A 20,422-nucleotide genomic window follows, 5' to 3' on the forward strand; every position below is an offset into this window, starting at 1 on the left:
TAAGTTTTTATCATAAAGTTTAATTATGGTTCAGAAAAAATTTAGTGAATAACTTTCTCTGAAAAAATATACTGACTCTGTGTAGACTGCAGTTATTTTGGGGGAGGTTGGTTAAGTTAAATTACCCCATTTTCTATTCTGAAAATGACAAAAAAGTCCCATTTCCAGTCTGATTATAGAGATGCATGTACCCAAAATGGCTGAGAATAAATACAAGAGAAGCAAAAGCTATAAAGCTAGGGGCATGCTATGGGCTCTAAGAGAAAGTCTCAGAAATACCCAAAGTGACGACAAGGAACGTTTGGCTGGAATTTGGAGTTGTTTTCAGTCATCTTTGTCTTTTGCTCCATGTTTAAGGATGCGCGTGAACTCAATGTAATTGAAATTTCCCTTTTTGTCAATAGGTGCTTCTCTATACAGCTCATCCACTTCTTCGTCTGTAAACCGATCTCCCATTGTTGTCAGCAGCTCTCTCAGGTAATCTTCCTGAATGGAGCCTAAAGAATAAAGAACTGGGGTTCAGAATACATACTACTCTGAGGATTAATTACAAGGAGGATTTGCACTTGACAAAACATGCTCTGTAAGAACTATAAACATGCAAATACATGAAATGTGGGGTCTCCACACCCTTAAGCCAGCCTCAGCAGTCAGTTGCCTAGAAACTGCCTAGTTGCTTAGTGGCATTAACCTGCTCTGTTCTATCAAACTCCCTCCACATCCATCTCCTGATCTCTTCCTGATAGGAGCTAAACCTATGCCTAAACAAAAGCAGTCAAGTATGTTTAAGGAACTTTAAGCCTCATAGTTCCTTAAAGTAGCATGAATGTTCACTATTCTATAAGCAAATAACACTAAATCAATACCACATCATAAACATGAATAAAGTACTTCAGTGAAAAGAATACCAGAGTCTTGAGGTCCAGTTTTAACAAGCTATGTTATTTCAGGCATTTCACTTTACCTCTGACGTTTTTTTTCAATATATGAAATGAATTTTTTTTTTTTTTACAAATCTAGTTTAGATTTAATAACAAATATGGCTAGGTTCAGGATGTGCAAAAACACTGAACAAATATTTGAGCATTAACTATGTAATAGCCACTGAATTAGGCACTGGGGATGTGGAGTTGTGAGCTGGAAGGTGTGCTTTCTACTCTGGAATTGTGAAAGCAGGGTTCTCATAAAATCTGACTGCATGTCAAGAATCAGAATCATCCAGGGAGCTTAAAAAAAAAATCCAGATGCTACCTTTATTATCTGGCATTGATATTTTTGAAAGGCTACCCTAGTAATTCACATGTGTAATCATGATTGAGAACCACTAATGCTCTAAAAACCAATGGTGATAAATGATAATTCAAGCACAGGGATTTTAAAATTCATAATGTAAAAAAGGAAAAATACGACAAGTTCCTTGAATGTAAAATTAAGCTAAACCATTGATATTTCCTATAAAATGAGTTTAAAGTATAAGGTCAGTTCACGTAAGAAACTCTAGTTTTATGGATTTTTTCCCTAATCAATCCTAGATTTAAAAAAAAAGTTTCCCAAATCTTAAGACTTTTAGTTTATAGAAAGAAATCAGCATCTACAGCCAAGTCATTCAACGATCACATAAACTAATCATCGTCTATGGGCAAGAGACTGAGGTAGGTGCTAGAGGCAGTTACAAAGATGGGAACCTTATGCTGATGAAGACACACAGCCAATAACCTGGAAGAAAGGAGAGACTGTGATGATTGGGAATAAGTACACAACTAAAATAGAAGGTCAGAGCATGTGCCAGGAGAGAGATAAATAAAATTGTTTGGAAGTCGAATGAAGGAAGAGGCTGTAAGTTTTCCTCGTAGCAGACGAAAACAGTAAGGCTGTATAAAGAATATGACCATTGAGAGGAGTTTGAAGAATGGATAAGATATTTCCCTTTTATGGTTTTATTCTCCTCCATTAAAGGTAACACCTGCTTAGAGTAAAAAAAAAAAAAAAAAAAAATCAGTCAATACATAAGTGTCTTTAGGAGGGAAAAAAGCAAGTCTCTTCTGCCTGCCTCTCCCCGCACTCCTTCCAGAAAAACTATTAAGAATTTTGATTTCAAGAGGAGGGAGACAGTGGTATGATGAGGAAGGCACAGAGGCAGAAATGGTAGAGGTAAGTTAGGGTAACAATGCAGAGAGGAGCTTGGAAGGAGATTAGAAAGATGATAGAAGAATCAAGGGTGGTATACGTGAATAGGCCAAAGGAGGCCATATTGTGGGGAGCCTAGAAAGTCAAAGTAGGGAGACTATTGCTTCCATCACTAGACCATGCTTGGACTAAACTACTCCAAATAATAGCCAAAGGGTGTGCCTTTTTTCTCAAAAAACTCGCCACGTGAGTTGCCCCCTTATCTTTTATATATACTCTGCCAAAGGATCAGGCATTTATGTACTTAACTTTTTGGGGTTTTTGAGTTAACCTATGCCAAGCAGTACGCTATTATCTCATTTCCTCATTTAATCCTCACAACAACCCTATGATGTAGGTAATATTATTGCCCATTTTACAAATAAGAAGACAGAGGCTTAGATAAGTTGAGTAACTTGCCCGAAGTCACAAAGCTACTATGCAGAATAGGAATATGAAACCAGGGAGTCTGATTTCAGAGCAAAACGTTACATACCAGATTTAAATAATCTCAGAACTGAGAGGTATCTGATAAATAGGACTGTACTGGAGTCATAGCCTATAGCAATTTACGCTTTATCCAAGATTACTCTTATAAAAGTTATTCATTCTACATGTATTTATTAAAAGCCTAACCTTTGTGAAGTTCTCGTAAAGGAGTAACCTAAGTTTCCTACACCTACTAAATTGTAAATCAACATTTAGGGGTAGAGGCAGTGAAGTGAGTTGATGCCATAAGAGAAAAAAACAACAAACAGGAATGGTATAAATTTGAGGGTACTACGCCATCACAGTTCAAGTTATTATGTATTTTAGTGACCATAAGTAAATATAAAATCATTTGGTAATTACCAGTTGCTTCTTCATCAAAGCAAGCAAAAGCATTTCTGATGACATCTTCTGGATCTGTACCATTTAACTTCTCACCAAACATCGTGAGGAACATGGTGAAATTGATGGGACCCGGAGCCTCATTCATCATAGCGTCTAGATATTCATCAGTTGGATTTTTCCCTGAACAAAAAAAGAGAGTTATCGTTTTAATTACAACACAAAATGCATCAACTATTCATCATAGTAAACATTTTGACAAGAAATATTACCATTTATACAGTTTGCTGTTTGCATTCATGATAGCAAAAGTATTTGGAAAATGCATTCATGATAGCAAAAGTATTTGGAAAATAGTCTTCTCAATGAACAGGACCTGTATAGTGAGTCTGGAAATTGTATGCTATTCTATTTGAATATCACAAGGAATAATACCGCTCTCATAATCAAGATTGGTGTTTGCAACACACGTGTGTGCACGGCTGGCCCCTAACCTAATCCTGACACCTGGCCAGAAATCTGCAGGTGCTCCAAGGATCACACTTTGGGAGACGCTGCTCTAGATTTTGAGTGTTACCTAGTAAATTACAACATCATTAGATTGGCTTCACAGAGCTTTAAGACAAGAAATAAACACTAACTGTGTTATAAAAATTCTACCTAATACATGTCTTAATATTAAAACTGATCATTACCCAGGGAAGCAAGCATATCATGCAAATCTTCCTTGTCAATGAAACCATCTCTGTTCTGATCAATCATGTTAAAGGCCTCTTTGAACTCCTGAATCTGTGACTGGTCAAACATGGCGAACACATTGGATGTTGCGCGTTGGGGGCGCTTCTTGGTGGTCTTGGTCTTTGCCCTTTTGCTCGACATGGTGGTGTTTAGATCCTAATTAGGAAGGAAGATATAAAAAGACAAAGATTAACAAAAGGTAAAATAAATCAACCTTCCTGACTTGTTTGAGCTACAGAAAAATGTGTCTAAAAATTATCAGGAAGATATATCACTTGGCAAAAATCTCTCTCAATTAACTGGTATCGTAGAACCAAACTACAACTGATACCATTACTCATAGAACCAAACTACAAAGAGAAAAACCAGAATTATGCTTTGAGTTCACTCCTCCTTAGTAATGACATTCAATCAACAGTCCATCAGTAACTTTAAATTCCAAACTACAACCAACATTAATTCAAAGCTCAGAGTATATCAACTAGATTGCATGGCCCCAGTACTGCTGTATAGCCTAATAAGGATGGATAACCAATTTTACTGGTTTAATAGCAATACAGAAACAAGAAACAAAATAACATAGGTACCCTGGCAGAAACAGTGCCAGTTCTATACTTCAGTGCTGTGGGAGTATTGAGGAATTCTAATTAATCTTCAGCAGGTCTGTCCTTCTGCAGCCCTCACCTAAACTAGCTGTTCTATTCTTAAGTGGACAGAAAGTAGGAAGGAAGACTAACAGATGGAACAGGTCTTCCCAATCCTTATTGCCAAATATCGTTCTTCCACTTGTAACTAACATTTCTTATTGCACCCTCACTTCTGGAATCAAAGCAGTTCAAGAAAGATATTTGTTGAAAGGCTAACAGGAAATATAGAAAACTGTGAAGTTAATTAATCTGTAAGTAAATTTTAATGACATTTCCACTCTGTCTAAACCAATTTCTTGCAGAGCCAAGCTAAATCACTTGTGACTAAGTCAGAGCACAATAGTTTTTAAAGCTAACTTAGTTTCTTAGAAAGTTTTAGAAAACATTTTAAGAGATATGGAAACTATCTTTGCTCTTTAATAATCTACTTTTTTTCTAATAATCTAAATTTATCTCTGTAAAATTTAAGTTAAAAATCAAAAGAGTACCTAATACCTAAAATGGTAAGGCAATTTTCCTTTTAGTACTCAATCTTTAAAAGACTACAAAATTTTGTTTGGAGTTAAAAATCCCATAGTCATCAGATAATAAAGTTTTACCGTACCATCCTTCAGAGTTGAGGTGGCGATGGTAGCCTGCAAGACCTGTAACCAGCAAGACTAAGACACTGTATTGAGTTATATTCTTCCAAGCAAGTCTAAAATAGGCACTACTGATTTCACTCTGACCAGCATAACAATTTTAAAGCTTACGTTGTGAAAACAACATTTAGCTATGATGTAGCAAAACACTATGCCCTTGCTCTAAAAATAAATCTGTGGACTGCAAAGAATGAAGCACTATCTAGATCTCAACACTATGATCTTACAATGCTTTGTGTGAGTTTAAAAAGTGATTTCTTACATTCTTTCCTTGATTATACCACATCACACAGACTAAATTCAATTATGGAAATAATTAGAAAAGCTCTGCCTTAGTTTTTCTTTTTTTACGCTAAATCTATTCTTAGATTTTAGCAGGAAATTCCAGAGTCACAAATTTCTCAATTCAGTACAGCAGTCCTTGGCGATATACTGGTATGGTAAGATATACCTTATATAATACATAAGTTAAGGTATATCCTACTCCTTAATTTCCAAGTTTCCCTTAATCACGCTTTAGGAAGCTGCCTTTCATAATTTATCTAAACCATTCATGAATGCATATTTTCATTTTGTAGCACCTTTTAGGGGCAGTAAATCCCATTATTATCTAAACTACATAATGCTGTAAAGCGGTAATTCCCCCCGCCCCCATTCTAAATGTAGTTTTAAAAACTGTAAGGAATTATGGAGTGTATCATTCCCCCATCTCTTAAATGTACTGAAGGACTTGTGGTGAGTGGCTGACACAACAAGAGTGACACATATTTGCCAGTCCGTATCTCTGTTATTTTTGGCATACCATGTCATAGCAAACCAAAGCATGTCTTTAAAAATAGTCTGTTTTGTTTGACAACATTGTCTTCTCCTAAGAACAAAAAAACAGATGAGAATTGTAAATCAAATGGTTGACAACTGATTTTTTAAATCTACAAAACCTCATATTAACGACATTTGGTGGGAGCCCCCTTTAAAAACGCTTACTTTGGGTTATAAAATACCATATGTGTGTATATGTTTATATGTATACACATATATATAAACAACATATATATACACACACATATTTTTTAATTCTGATGTATTTCCTATTAGTTTTTCTTTTAATCAGGCATTCTTTAAATTTGTAAATATAAAAGTTTTTTAAAGTTATAAAGGATTTTTTTGGGGCCAGCACTGACAATGGTCTCATACAGAACTTTTCTTTAGCTCATTCAATACTTAATCAACCTTTAATATGATCAGTTAATCATACTAATGTGCATTAAATGTCACTAGTGTTGAATACTATTTAAGAATTAAGAAATGTAAGGCAATTGTCCTAACTTCAAGCTGAAAATATAGTTGGGGAGGCAACTATAAAGAAATGAGATGATTGGTTCAACTGATGAAATGAGTCACATAGTTTTCATTCCAGAAGTATGACTCTCAAGTTAAAACAATGACAATAATGAAAAATAACTCATAGGTGGTATATGATTATCAAACACTGTGAGTTCAGAAAAGATTTTTATTTCTAAAAGATTCAGGGGGGTGGGTTGGGGAAAGACCTTGAAAAATCCTGTTATAAGCTACTTGACATTCTTAGAATTAAGAGATTCAGATGTTAGTATTAATTCTAACAAATTAAGGTAGTTAATTCTAACAAAAATTGGTAGTGTAACGTTGGGCAAGTACTACCTGGGCCTTTACCTTTTCAAGGAGGTTATATTCCACTCTCTGTGTTTATCTCCTACCAGAAACCTGGAGTCTTTCAGGGATATGGAGTTCAGCTTCACAATCAGTTGTTCCAAAATAAGGAAAGTGTAATAGTTTATTTTTTTCCTACCAAATTAAAAGTATGGGTGGAATAAACTATGGTGGAGAGGGAGCCAAATCAGGAACTTATGATGTCACTTATGATACTGTCATACTCCTTGCAGTAACTCTAGTTTTCTTTCCATTTTACTTTCCCCAATTAAGACTGTAAGGGTCTTCATATAACAAGACCTCAGCAAATGCACAAGTTGCATAGAAATTTGGAAAGCTAGAGTAAAATAAAATTGAAAATATTTCATATATCAACGTTAAGTATTCTTTATTTAGGATGGGAAGATTGCTATGTAAGCACCTGAGTATATTTCCAAGTTATGAGGATCCTCACTCATTGTAAGTTAGAGTCTAGAGTCTATTTCTCAAGCATTTAATGGAAAATCTTAGGTGTGAAGGGATATGTGTTGTATGAAACTTAAAAGGAGGGAGACTTGTAGAGCAGGCTTCTATGAAATACATAATTTCAGATGCATGAGAAAATGAATGAAATGGTTAATAGTGGTAAAGGAGATTCAGTTCAGTTTACCGATCTAAAGGAGTGTAATTTTGTTTTAAATTGAGAGGGGAGTCTTGGTGACAATGAATTCGTGGGGTTTTTTTGTTTGTTTGTTTCTTTTTAGCTTGATTAAATAGGAAGAGAATCATTTAGGAGTTATGACAAAAGGAGATATGCATTTAAGGAAGATGCTGGACTAAACTGTTACAAAAAAATAAAAAAATCTTCAGGATTTCCCCACACACCAACGGCAACAGGAAGATTTTTCAGAATCTCTAGAAACTATGGTTTCACTTATGAAACCGGATTAATCTGTACTAATATTACATTAGATTACTCTGGTCAGAATCAGAGTCCAGTATTTATAAAGTGTTAATAAATGTAAAATAATCTAGAAACTTTTTCTACAGAACAAATTGACAGTATTCTAGGTAGTATGATACATTCTTTAAGGGAAAATTCCCATCTTAGAAAACACTTCCTAGTATTTAGTCAGCTTCCCAAATCCAGACCAAATCTCTCTCATTTAATCAACGCATTTTTTTCAAGCTAAGTATACGTAATTTTTGGTGCCAAAAACAGTTTTTTAAAGTACATTTTCAGGTTGGTTTCCGTTCCAACTAAACCAAGTTTTCAATTCCTGTGCAAACTTCCGGTTGAAGGTAGGACCAGTTCTCTTAAGCCCGCCACACCCAAAAAGCTCGTAGCACTTGAATTAGTTGCCAGGGTTCACTTGCCAAAAGCTTCATTTTTGACAATAAAAAGCTTTTCTGGTAAAATTTTATCAAAAGCCTTCCAGAACATGAAACAAATGGTAGTAATTTTAAGGAATTCTTTATATTTGGATATAATTTTTTTTTGTATTTAGTCTCAACTGAACGCATATTTCTGTTCCAAAGTTCTGTAAAGAACTGCTATGTATTTTCATAGGCCTACTCAACTACTTTAAAAGTTAACACTGGCAAACTGACTTAACCCAAAGTCTCCATCAAAAAGGAATATGGTGGTATATTCTGGAGTTTTTCTCAAGCCACAAACTAAACCCCAAACCCCAAATACAACTTTTTAAAAAATCTAATTACAAAAGTGGATATTGAAATGAGGAAGTTGCTAATTTAAGTTGGTGTTCCTACTAAATGTAGCCACACAGATCAACAACAGCTACAGCAGTTGGGGGTGGGGGAGCGGACACCGTGCTACGGTTTTTACGCAAACTCTCTAGATTCGGGCAAGTTTACGTTAGAAACTAAACATAGCCCCGGAGTCAGCGCTGCAGGGCTCGGGTTTCGCGAGGCCGGTTATCGCCCAACTTCCCAAACTCCAAGTTGGGCAAAGGAGCTAAGTTCGCGCCTGGGCCACTTCCGGCCGCGGCCTTCGATCCCGGAGCGGGCCCTGAGGCTCGAAACCGGGGAAACGGCTGGTGGTACACCTGCCCAGGAGCGCTCCGAGCTCCGGAGGCTCGCCGCGGAGTGCCGCTGCCTTCCCAGCCGCGGCCTCGCGGAGACGGGACCGCGGGATGACCCTCGCGCGCCGGACCGCGAGCACCACTCACCCTGCACAGCCGCGAGAATCCGAGTACTTCAGTGACCTCTCTGCGCTTGCTGCAGCTATCACAACCCCACTATACCCAGAGCCACTGAAAACCAACACTTCCGCCCTCCGCTTAGCAAACCGGAAGGAAGTCACCATTCTCGGCCAACGGAGTGGGCCTGACAAAATGGAAAGGTGACGGGAGGGGGATGCAGTTGCCAAGGGGCTCAAAAGGCGCAGTTTTGACCGAGTGCACGGGAAGGAATATAAAGCGGCGATTTAGAGAATATACTAATGTGTAGTGGTTCGTTGGGTCTGATGTCTGAGTTTCCGTGGTTTTTGTATCCACTTTATAATGTATGCATTTCTTCCCCCCTTTCCTATGAGCAGATGGTTAAATCTGTCCTGTGGTCTAGCATCCCCGAACATTCCAGGGCACGGCCAGGGGCGGGGCTTGTCAGCCCAAGTCCTTGTAAGGGAAATCGCGGAGAGGGCTGTACGGACCACGTGACTTGACTTCACCCCCGCCTCTGTGCGCAAGATCCTGCGGTTGGGCAGTCATACGCCTGCGCGTGGGGCTCTTTTGCGCGACACGCTACCCCTGTGGGTCCCACTGCAGTGCGTGTAACCCGGTAGGAAGCCTTTGTGCGATCGAGTTGCTCTCTTTGTACAGTGTTATTTTATGAAGAGTGCCACCTCTAACACGGGAGCAAATATTGCTGAGACTTCCTTCCTTTTCAAAAACGTTTGTTGTTTTTCCCACTGGAAGAGTCACTTTGATCCCGATTAACAAGGAGAGTCTGACTGAATCCGACCAGGAAGACAGGCAACCAGCAACAAGAGTTTACTAAATCTCTGCATCTCACTGTGATGCAGACTTGTGGCTTGTTGAAAATAGGAATAAAAAATCGGGCCTATTTATTCTCAGGTCTTCTTACCTAGGACAACTTCTAATAATGCGTCTTGTTAAAGGAAAAGAGAATGCCCTCCCAGATTCTATCTTTTTCCATCCACAGTCTGATGAGGAAGACTATGGTGCTGATCACCTCATCTATGAAAGAAGTGAATGAGATCCGATAATACTCAGATCATCATCCTAGCGCTAAAGTTCAGTGCCTAGTTTGGCTCTGTGCCAGAACAGTCCTGAAGTTTGGGGTTGTCCTATGGGTCTTCCCTTAAAAGCTGCTCTTACTTGAATCACTCTGCTGAAAAGAAAAGTAAAACCTACAGAGAAATACACTCAATATTAAGCTACACCTTCAAGGACTTCAGGAGGATTTTATCTATTAACCAATATATTTCTAAGTTAACTTAGAGGTAAAGACAAAAATAAATGCCCCAATTCTATAGAGTGACTGAAACATGATTAATTTCCTAAACTGCCTTGATAATAAGAATTGCTTGAAATACTCGTTAAAAATACAAATTATTCAACCCACTGAATCAGAATCCTCTAGGGCAGGTGTGAGGAAGCCATCAATTTAACAGGGGTCCTAAGTGACTTATCATCAAAATTGGGGACAGAGATTAGATAACTTATGGCCTAAGGCTTAGGCAGTGACCGCTCAAACTCCAAATGGTGGGTGGGAAACTACAGTTTGTTCTTGATGTTTGGTTTGGGTAGCAGTGGAGCACCTTGCAGTGCACTTACACCTCCACAGAGTGGTGGCCTACCACCACGGAGAGCTCAATCCTACTACTGTCCTTTCCTTCAGAAAGAAAATTTTAATCCATAATAATGAAATGGTTGGTTTAGTTTTCTTTTCAGCAGGAAAGGGAGCAGCAACATTTTTTTGCTTCTGTGGTGTCGGACAATTGCCTTGTTTGTCTTCCTTTCCTTCCACTTAACGAACAGGTAAGCAGTGCCTGCGTTGCCAAGCACTGTGGTAGGGGCTGTGGTTTATGCTTTTTGAAATAGAACATCGTTGCTACCTCTGGGGTAGGAGGGAGTAGAAAGGATTGCAAAGGCACAGGGACTGTCAGGAAGTAACTGTGGAACAGATCATTACAGTACGATTAGGTAAGACCTATAGAAGGAGCACGGAGGAGGAAATAAACCTGTCTGGAGACTTGTGGAAGATGTCCCCCAAAGGACTATTGCAGAGCTGATTCTAGAAGTCAATGGGGAAAAAAAGGAGAGATTCCAGGCAAAGGGAGCAGCATGCTTGATTGTCTGGAGGTGATCAGGAGGCAAATAATATTTTTAAATACTCCCCAATAAAATTAATGCCTAAAACAAAAATTATGATTGAGGCTTACTTCAACAAATTCTTTAGTTTACTCATCTGAAAAAGGGCATAATAATAATACCTACTTTATTCAACCTGTGTGAGGATTAAGTGAGATAATCTATGTAAATTCCTTAGTGAGAAATCATCTTTGGTTGTGTTAAGGCACTGAAATTTGGAGTATGTAGAGCAATTAGCCTGTCCTAACTAATATACCAATGCTTCGCCTACTCTACAGGAGGAAACGAGCTGAATGGTCACACTTTATATTAATGACTTCAAGTGGGCCTTTAATGCTCATGACATTCCCCTAGTCCTTTCATGCTCCTGCTCTCTTAGATATCAGTTTTATAATTCCTGTCTTCTCACACTTTCAACGTCTCCCCCATCCTTGCTTTCAGTCTATGACCTTGCTTCTAAGTCTGAGGAAAAAATGGCTCCCACGACATCTACCAACTAGTCAGTATCTATCCCTATATGTTGTCTTTTTCTTTCTCTCCTGTTAAATAGAGAGAAACCCTCCTTACTCCTATGAAAAGCCACTTCCTCCATTTTCTCACTCATGTCACTCCAATGATTCTGCCCTCTTCTTCATCATCAAGTTCTCTCTCTCTTTCTCATTATTCCCATCAACTAGTATGCTGTAATATGTCCCATATGTGGCAAGCAGAATCATGACTCCCCAGACATGTCCATGTCCTAATTTCAAAAACCTTTGAATATTTTAGGTTACATTTCAAAGGGGAATTAAGCTTGTTAACGAGCTCATCTTAAAATAGGGAGATTATCCTGTATTATCCCAGTGAATCCAATGTAATCAATCCCAAGGGGCCTTAAAAGCAGAAGAGGGAGGCAGGATAAGACAGGGAGATAAGACTGGAAGAATAGTCAGAGTGATTGTTGCGCGGGAGACCCTGCTCGCTGCACCATTTGTCGTGTAGGGCGGCATGTGGGGTCTTAGCTCCCGCTCCCCACATAAGAACGCAGGATATGGTTAGGCCAAAAAGGAACACCCACAAAGCCATAGGTAGGGGAGTCATACCACAATACTTTCGCTGGCGACTGGGTTGGAGACACGGGAAGCAGGAGCCACAGAATCCACAATCACACTCTGCCATACTCCATGCATGCTAGCTCAGCCACCATCTTCTTGCTAGCCCCCATTTTCTCTGCTAGCTTAGCCATGGCAGTTATAGTAGTGGCCAATGGCTCACTGGTTACAGCTGACGGCCAACTAGCCACAGCTGATGGCCATCCAATCACAGTTGATGGCCATTTACTACCTGAGCCAGCACCTTTCCACGTGAGGGCGAGAGCCTAGAAATAGCACTCCTGACTCTGTCCCCACAGTGATGCAATGATGCTGGCTTTAAAGATGGAGGAAGGGATTAACAGCTACAGTATATACAATATCAGAGGAGTAGTAGGTTGGGGGAAGGGTATTATCACTTTGTGAGAAGTGTAAATGTCTAACTAGTACATGGTTCTGTACACCTGAAACTAATTAAAAAAAAAAAAAAGATGCAGAAAGGGGGCCATGACCCATGAAATGGGTGACCTCTAGAAGCTGGAAAAGGCAAGAAAAATGGATTATCCCCTAGAGCCTGTGGGGATGCAGCCAGGAGAGCAGTTTCCAGGCTCTCGGCCTCATGTGGACAGGTGCTGGCTCGGGTAGTAGATGGCCATCAGCTGTGACTTATTGGCCATCAGCTGTTACTGGTTAGCCATTAGCCACTAATACAACTGCCATGGCTACATGGGCAGGTTGGTTGATTGGTTGGCAGAGAAGCAGACAGTGGATTGCACATCATGGGGAGCCTCCTTCCTCTATCTCCAACCCAGCTGCCAGCGAGAATATAGTGGTATGAACCCCCTATCCTTGGCTCCATTGGTGTTCCTTTTTGGCCTCACATATCCTACGTTCTTATGTGGGTAGTGGGACCAGAGACCCCCACATGACAAGCCTCTAAAAAGGAACACAGTCTTGCTGACGACACCTTGTTTTTTTTTTTTTTTTTTTTTTTTTGCCCAGTGAGAGCCACGTTGGACTGTTAACCTGCCAAAATGTAAGATAATTAAGTTATGTTATTTTAAGCCACTAAATTTGTGGTAATTTGTTATAGCAGCAATAGAAAACTAATACAGACAAAACAGCAACCAAAAAACCCTCTTCCTGATGCACTTTCTTCCTCCAGCTACTGTTCTATTTCTTTGTTCCCCTTAAAAGTCCTTAAAACAGTCACTAATACTCACTGGCTCTAATTCTCTCTTAAACCCCCTATAAGAAGGTTTTTTCCCCACCACCTCAATAAACGTTGGCTTATGAAAGTCACCAGTGTCATTCATGTCATCAAGGCCAATTCTCAGTTCTCAAACAGGTGTAACAAGGTAATCTCTCACTTTTGAAACATTTTCTTCTTCGAAGAGGCTGCATTCTCCTGGTTTCCCCCCTTCCTTATGGCTACTCTTCAGTCTCCTTTGTCAGTTCCTCCTAATTTCCCCAGTTCCTCAGCATAGCCAAGGGCTCAGTGCTTGGCTCTCTTTTTTGTCAACACTTGTTCCCCAGCTGATCTCATCCACTCTCATGGCTTTAAATACTATTTTAGACAGTGATTGCTCCCAACTATGTATCTCTGGCCAAGACCCCTGCCTGTATTCCAGACTCATTTGTCTAAATATTCACTCAACATCTTCATGAGGAGGCCTACTAGGCATCTCATCCTTCAGACTCTAAAACAGATCTGCTAATCTTACCTCCAAAACCTTCTCTTCCTGCTATCTGCTCTGCCTAGGTTAATGGCAATTGCATACTTTAAGTTGCTCAGGCCAAAAACCTTTGACTCATCTTTGCTTCCTCTTTTCTTTTCATGACCCGCATCCAACCTTTCAAAGTAGTTCCAGGGTCTAGAACAGTAATTAGTGCAAACCTATTCATTAAGTTCTTCAAAATGTATCAGAATATGACTATGTCTCACCACCTCTACTGCTACCATCCTAGTGCAAGTTATCCAAATGCAAGACTTCTAACTGGTCTTCTTACTTCCCCTGTGTTGTGCTTCTACACAGCCACAGAGTGATTCCCTTCAAATCATAAATTAGATCACATCATTGTTCTGCTCAACACTCTTCAATGGTGTCTGACCTCATTCAGAGTGAAAGCCAAACACTTTTCAATGGCAATGAGGCCCGAAGAGATCAGACTCTGGGAACTTCTGTGACTTCATCTCCTACTGCCTACCCTCCCCATATGGATCTTGCTGTTTCTCGAAGAAGACAGGTATTTTTTCCATTTCAACACATTTGCATTTGGTATTCCTTCTGATTTTAATGATCTAATATTTTCATTTCTTTCTACTTCAACTCTTTCAAGTCTTCACTCACATATCACTATCTCAATAACACCTTCTATAGTCATTCTATTTAAACTTTCATGATTCATCTTCCACCTCCAGCATTCTCTTCCCTTGCTTTATTTTTTCCATTGCATTTATTAACTCTGACATACTATATACTTATTTATTTTGTTTACTAACTATATCTCCCACTAAGTTCCATAAACAAGGTTTTTTTGGCCTGCTTTGTTTACTAACTATCCCCAAGGCCTAGAGCAGTAATTAGCACATTACAGGCACTCAATAAATAAAAATACATATTGAATTACTGAAAAGCTGGAAGGTAGAGTATGAGGGGAAAATGGTAGAAATATGGGGCCAAAGGGGTAAGCAGAGACCATATCCTGAATGGTCTTGAAGTCATGTTTCTGAAGGTCAAAGGGATACCCCTGATCTGTCTTGAGTATAGAATGAATATGGTCAAAATAGTATTATCTTCAAATCACTCTGATAGTGTAGAGGATTAGCAGAGAGTAAACCTGGGAGAAGAACAATCAGGATATCTGACAGATGGTAATGCCGATCACTGAAATAAGGAACATGGGAAGAAATAGTTTGGAGTATGGGCTATGGTAATTGTGGGGACAGAGCCCCAGAAAGTAGTTTACAGGCTCTCGGCCTCACGTGGAGGAGTGCTGGCTCGGGTAGTAGATGGCCGTCAGCTGTGGCTGATTGGCCGTCAGCTGTAGCCAGTTAGCCAATTAGCCGCTAATATAACTGCTGCGGCTACGAAGGAGAGCCGAGGGAGAGAAGAGAGAGGAGAGAAGAATGGGGGCTAGCAAGAAGATGGCGGCTAGGCTGGCAAGCGTGGATGGCGGTTTGCGGACAGTGTGGATCCAGCCTCCAGTGAGAGTATAGTGCCGCCAGAGAGAATATAGTGGTATGACTCCCCTACCTTGGCTCCGTGGGTGTTCCTTTTTGGCCTCACCATATCCTGCGTTCTTGTGTGGGGAGCGGGAGCACAGACCCCGCAGGCTTCCCCGCACGACAAGCCTCCAGTGAGAATATAGTGCCGCCAGAGAGAATATAGTGGTATGACTCCCCTATCTATGGCTCCGTGGGTGTTCCTTTTTGGCCTCACCATATCCTGCGTTATGTGGGGAGCGGGACCAGAGACCCTGCAGGTCGCCCGGCACGACAAATGGCGCAGCGAGCAGGGTCCCCCGCATGACAAATGGCGCAGCGAGCAGGGTATGGTGCCAGCCAAAGCTCTCCGAAGGATGGTGGAACAGTTTGTGTGTATGAACACCCAGTCTCTGGAAGACCAGGAGGAGCAGCTGCCGGAGAGCTGGACCCCCGTGGAGGGGTGGGAGGACGTGGACGGTTCTCCCACCAGCACAGGAAAAGCCATGCAGCTGCTGGAGAGATGGAGCCCCGTGGAGGGGTGGAAAGATGTGGACGGTTCCCCAACCAGCACAGGCCGGAGAAAGCGAAGGTCGTTGCAGCCCTGTGGGCCGGGGAAGTTCCTGCTCAGGCAGCCCGGATGCAGGACTTATAGTCCCAGGAGGTAACGCTTGCTGAGTCCTCCGTGGGAGATGAGGGTGAGGTCAAGGTCGTCCCTCACCCCCAGGACAGCCCTGGTGAATGACTATGGACTGTGGGGAATTGCCTTCCATCCCTAATTTAATGGACTGCTTGACTGTTTGTTTGGGAACTGTTGTTAGTGGAACTGGGGGATATTTGCTTTTGTCTCTTGACTGGCCGCCATTGAGAATATGTAAGCACCTTTATTGTGAGTCGCTGTTGTTCCAGCAGGGTACCCTGAGAGGCACAGAGAGAGTAGCAGTGCCCTGAGAGCCCTGGCTGAGTCCAGGAAGTCTGGCTGAGCCCTGAAGATACCCTGGCTGTGCCCAGGAAGTCGGGCTGTTCCCAGAGAGAGTGGCAGTGCCCTGAGAGCCCTGGCTGTGTCCAGGAAGTGTGGCTGTGCCCACAGAGAGTGGCAGTGCCCTGAGAAATCCTAGCTGTGCCCGGGGAAACTAGTGGTACCCTAAGAAGTCCAGGAAGTCTGGCCGTGCCCAGAAGCACTGGTGGTGCCCTGAGAAACCCTGGCTGTGTCCGGGAAGACAGGTGGTACCCTAAGAAGTCCAGGAAGTCTGGCTGTGCCCAGAAGCACTGGTGGTGCCCTGAGAAACCCTGGCTGTGCCCAGAGAGCCTGGCTGTGTCCAGGATATTGCATTCACCTTCAGGCTCCTCGCACAGGGCCCCTCGCGGAAGACGCTTGTCGCGTAGATTGTGAGGCGAGAGCCTGTAGGGGTGGAGTGTGGGGACAGAGCCCCAGAAAGTAGTTTACAGGCTCTCGGCCTCACGTGGAGGAGTGCTGGCTCGGGTAGTAGATGGCCGTCGGCTGTGGCTGATTGGTCGTCAGCTGTAGCCAGTTAGCCAATTAGCCGCTAATATAATTGCTGCGGCTACGAAGGAGAGCCGAGGGAGAGAAGAGAGAGAAGAGAGAATGGGGGCTAGCAAGAAGATGGCGGCTGGGCTGGCAAGTGTGGATGGCGGTTTGCGGACAGTGTGGATCCAGCCTCCAGTGAGAGTATAGTGCCGCCAGAGAGAATATAGTGGTATGACTCCCCTACCTATTGCTCCGTGGGTGTTCCTTTTTGGCCTCACCATATCCTGCGTTATGTGGGGAGCGGGACCAGAGACCCTGCAGGCCTCCCCGCACGACAAATGGCGCAGCGAGCAGGGTCTCCCGCATGACAGTAATGATAAGAAATGACACTTACAGTTTTGGACATTTTGAGGTTTAGTGGATTAGAAGACAGTACTGAGGCATTCACCAACACATAACACAAAGAGACAAAAAGATAATATAAAAGAACTGTCAAAAGTTATGGAGGATGTATTGAAATAATCCATTGTGTATTTCATAGGAAATCCAGAAAAAGATACAAATGAGAATGGAAAACAATATTAAAAAAGGTAATGATTGAGAGTTTTCCAGAATTGAAAGAAAGTCAAAAAACCTTTATTCAGATTGAAAGTGCACTCTGAATATGAAGCAGGAAAAATAAAAGTAAATATATACCAAGTCACATCACAGTGAATTTTAGAACATATAGGGTAAAAGGAAAATAGTAAAAACTTCCAGAGAGAAAAGACAGATTGCTGACAATGGAACAATAATTAGACCAGCAGTATGCTTTGCTCCAGCAACAACAATACATGCTGAAGGTGGGGCAGTTATATCTTCAAAGTGTTATGAGAAACATCACCCACTCTTCACACGATGTGTGTGCCACTGATGCACAAAACCCTGACAACTCTCTCCGGAGAATTCTGGATGCTGGTCTCTCAGGTGTGGAGATTGAGCTCCTTGCATCTTATAATTCCTGAGCTAGATCATTAACGAGAGGTCACAAAATTGATTTCACACGTCTTGAATTGATTTAGTACGTCCTGAATAGATGTTCTCACAACAAATGCGCTCAGCCTTTGGGATATCTGCCAAAATTCTGAAATAACATCAACCTCATCTTTAACATCCCATTGCACTGAAAAATCAGTTTTGATTGTTCTCTATTTTTTAATGTATGTTTGACTTGCTTTCCAACTAGTTTGTAAACATCCTATACTAGTTTTACGCTGGATAAGTAGTTTTCCAGTGTGTACTTTTAACAATAATAATAATAAAGTAATGAATTATTATTTTTATTATTATTTATGGATCTAGCCACTCTGCTAAGTGTTTTATAAGTATTACCTCTCAGTCATAGCCCTGCAAGGTAATTAGTTACTGTCACCTGCATTTTACAGTTGAGGAACTTAAAGATTAGAGAAGTTGATAACCTGTTCAAGGTCATATTTTAGGGAAGAGAAAAAGCAGGATTCTGACCCAGGTCTGAATGACTTCAAACCCTCTATACTATATTGGTTGATGAAGCATGCTAATTTTTGATAAGGATGTGTTAATAATTTGGAGTGGGAATATTTACCCAACATATTGACATATTTCTTTGTTCTTCCCAAGAAAAGAGTTTCTATGGTCTCTTGTGTACTTTCCAGTAAGACTTAATTCCACTGAAATTAGTGCTTTGGGAAAATATTTGCTTTGCTAACTACCTGTAAGTGTATTATAACTTTTGATTCTGAGTTCTTGTTCTTCTTTCTCCTGGAGAAATAATGGTAAATGAAAGTAATTAATATGGGTAGTTTCCATTTCATGTAACTTGTCAACATTTCACACAGAACACCGTTTGCCCTGCTCCATTGTGAGCTGATTCAGTAAAGCATTAAGGCAATGGTCTGGCAGCACTACCCAGTAATCCCTGAGAGGTCAAAGAGCCAGAGGTTACGTTTGAAGGGACTTGACCAAGGTCAGTATTCTCCAGTGTTTTAATGTGTGCTACACAATTCAGGAAGAATAAAGAACCATGATAATTAAGGGAGACATACTTCCCAAGTATGCCTTCTTCTGTTTGTAGTCCCCATACCTGGCACAGTGCCCGACATGTCATGTGCGTTTACTAAAACCTAAGTTAAAACTGTAAACCTTCTTTAAGAACTTTGGGGCAAAGGTAGTAGAAAAAAGCAAGAGAGATTTAGGAAGTGGATAAATGAGGAAAGTAGTCCTGTGTTGAAACTCAACCAGATGAATGTTACCAAACTTCTGCATGGCCTGCTAGATGCAGAATGAAAATTTTCTTGGTCTATAGGTAGCTGAGGTGACCAGATTAGCCATAGACAGGTTAGATCTTGTTTGAATATATAAGCCCAATAAAAATTATTGTCTAAGGCAGGGGAAAACAATGAATAAAATCTTTTATATTACTATATTATAGTAATTTTTTCTATTTAAACTCTTCATGTAAAATGCCTCAGATATTTAAAAAATATATATAATAGTTACATGAAATTTATGTAAGTAAGAAGAGTGTGTGTATAACCTATTATTAGCATCCTTGACTAATATAAAGTCCTTTACATGACTAAAACATTACAAATATTACAAAGGAACAAAATTTCAAACCTCCAAACCAGACAGTATTAGTTTTAAAAACAGAAAATTGGCCAAAGAATGAAAAATATCAGCATAAATAGATTCAAAACTATAGGGCTCAACACATAACTTTCCAAGTGTAGTAAACAATAGTAAAAGAAATAATTATTTATGAAATGCAGTTGAAAAATAGAATATTAAAACTGAAAAAAAAATAAACTAAGCTCTCACAGCATATACCACAATAAATTACAGGTGAATTGTGTAGGTAAGCATAAAACATAAAGCATAATAAGTTGAATGAAATAGAATTGTGTAAATATGAACTTTGGGCAATTAAGTTCGTGAACTTTCCACCATGTAAGTGTGAATGGTGGAAAGTTCATGAACTTAATTGTCTGACCTTCAGTATCTTAGTTGGGGAAAAGAATATTAGTTTAATTTAAAAAATGGTTTTAAATAAGTTATCATTGGCATACCATAGACTCTGCATATTTAAAACATACAATGCAGTAAGTTTTGACATATGCATACACTTGTAAAACCATCACCACAATTGAGATACTGAACATACCCATGACCCCAAGTGTCATGCGGGGCGGCCTGCGGGGTCTCTGCTCCCACTCCCCACACAAGAACGCAGGATATGGTGAGGCCAAAAAGGAACACCCACGGAGCCATAGGTAGGGGAGTCATACCACTATATTCTCTCTGGCGGCACTATACTCTCAATGGAGGCTGGATTCACACTGTCCGCAAACCGCCATCCACACTTGCCAGCCCAGCCACCATCTTCTTGCTAGCCCCCATTCTCTCTCTCTTCTCTCTCTCTCTGCTAGCGTAGCCACAGCAGTTATATTAGTGGCCAATGGCTCACTGGTTATAGCTGATGGCCAACTAGCCACAGCTGATGGCCATCCAATCACATTGATGGCCATTTACTACCTGAGCCAGCACCTGTCTATGTGAGGCCGAGAGCCTGGAAACTACTTTCTGGGGCTC

General features: G+C 40.6%; 1 protein-coding gene across 2 annotated transcripts; it reads right to left on the reverse strand.

Moving 5' to 3' along the window:
- On the reverse strand, positions 1-9,020 carry LOC109460397 (myosin regulatory light polypeptide 9). Of its 2 annotated transcripts, none has more exons than XM_019755718.3 (4): positions 8,884-9,020; positions 3,693-3,891; positions 3,019-3,180; positions 1-497 (listed from the first exon to the last, which is right to left on the reverse strand). In XM_019755718.3, exons 2-4 carry the CDS (start codon positions 3,874-3,876, stop codon positions 325-327), a joined length of 519 nt encoding a protein of 172 aa, XP_019611277.3. In that variant the 5' UTR covers positions 3,877-3,891; positions 8,884-9,020; the 3' UTR covers positions 1-324. The 2 variants fall into 2 exon arrangements, with proteins under 2 accessions (XP_019611277.3, XP_088654052.1); XM_088797926.1 differs by lacking the exon at positions 8,884-9,020 and adding an exon at positions 4,987-5,125.
- Positions 9,021-20,422: the final 11,402 nt, after the last annotated feature.

Source organism: Rhinolophus sinicus, chromosome 4, assembly GCF_057876585.1.
Source record: "Rhinolophus sinicus isolate RSI-liver-muscle chromosome 4, RSI-T2T, whole genome shotgun sequence".
NCBI lineage: Eukaryota > Metazoa > Chordata > Mammalia > Chiroptera > Rhinolophidae > Rhinolophus > Rhinolophus sinicus.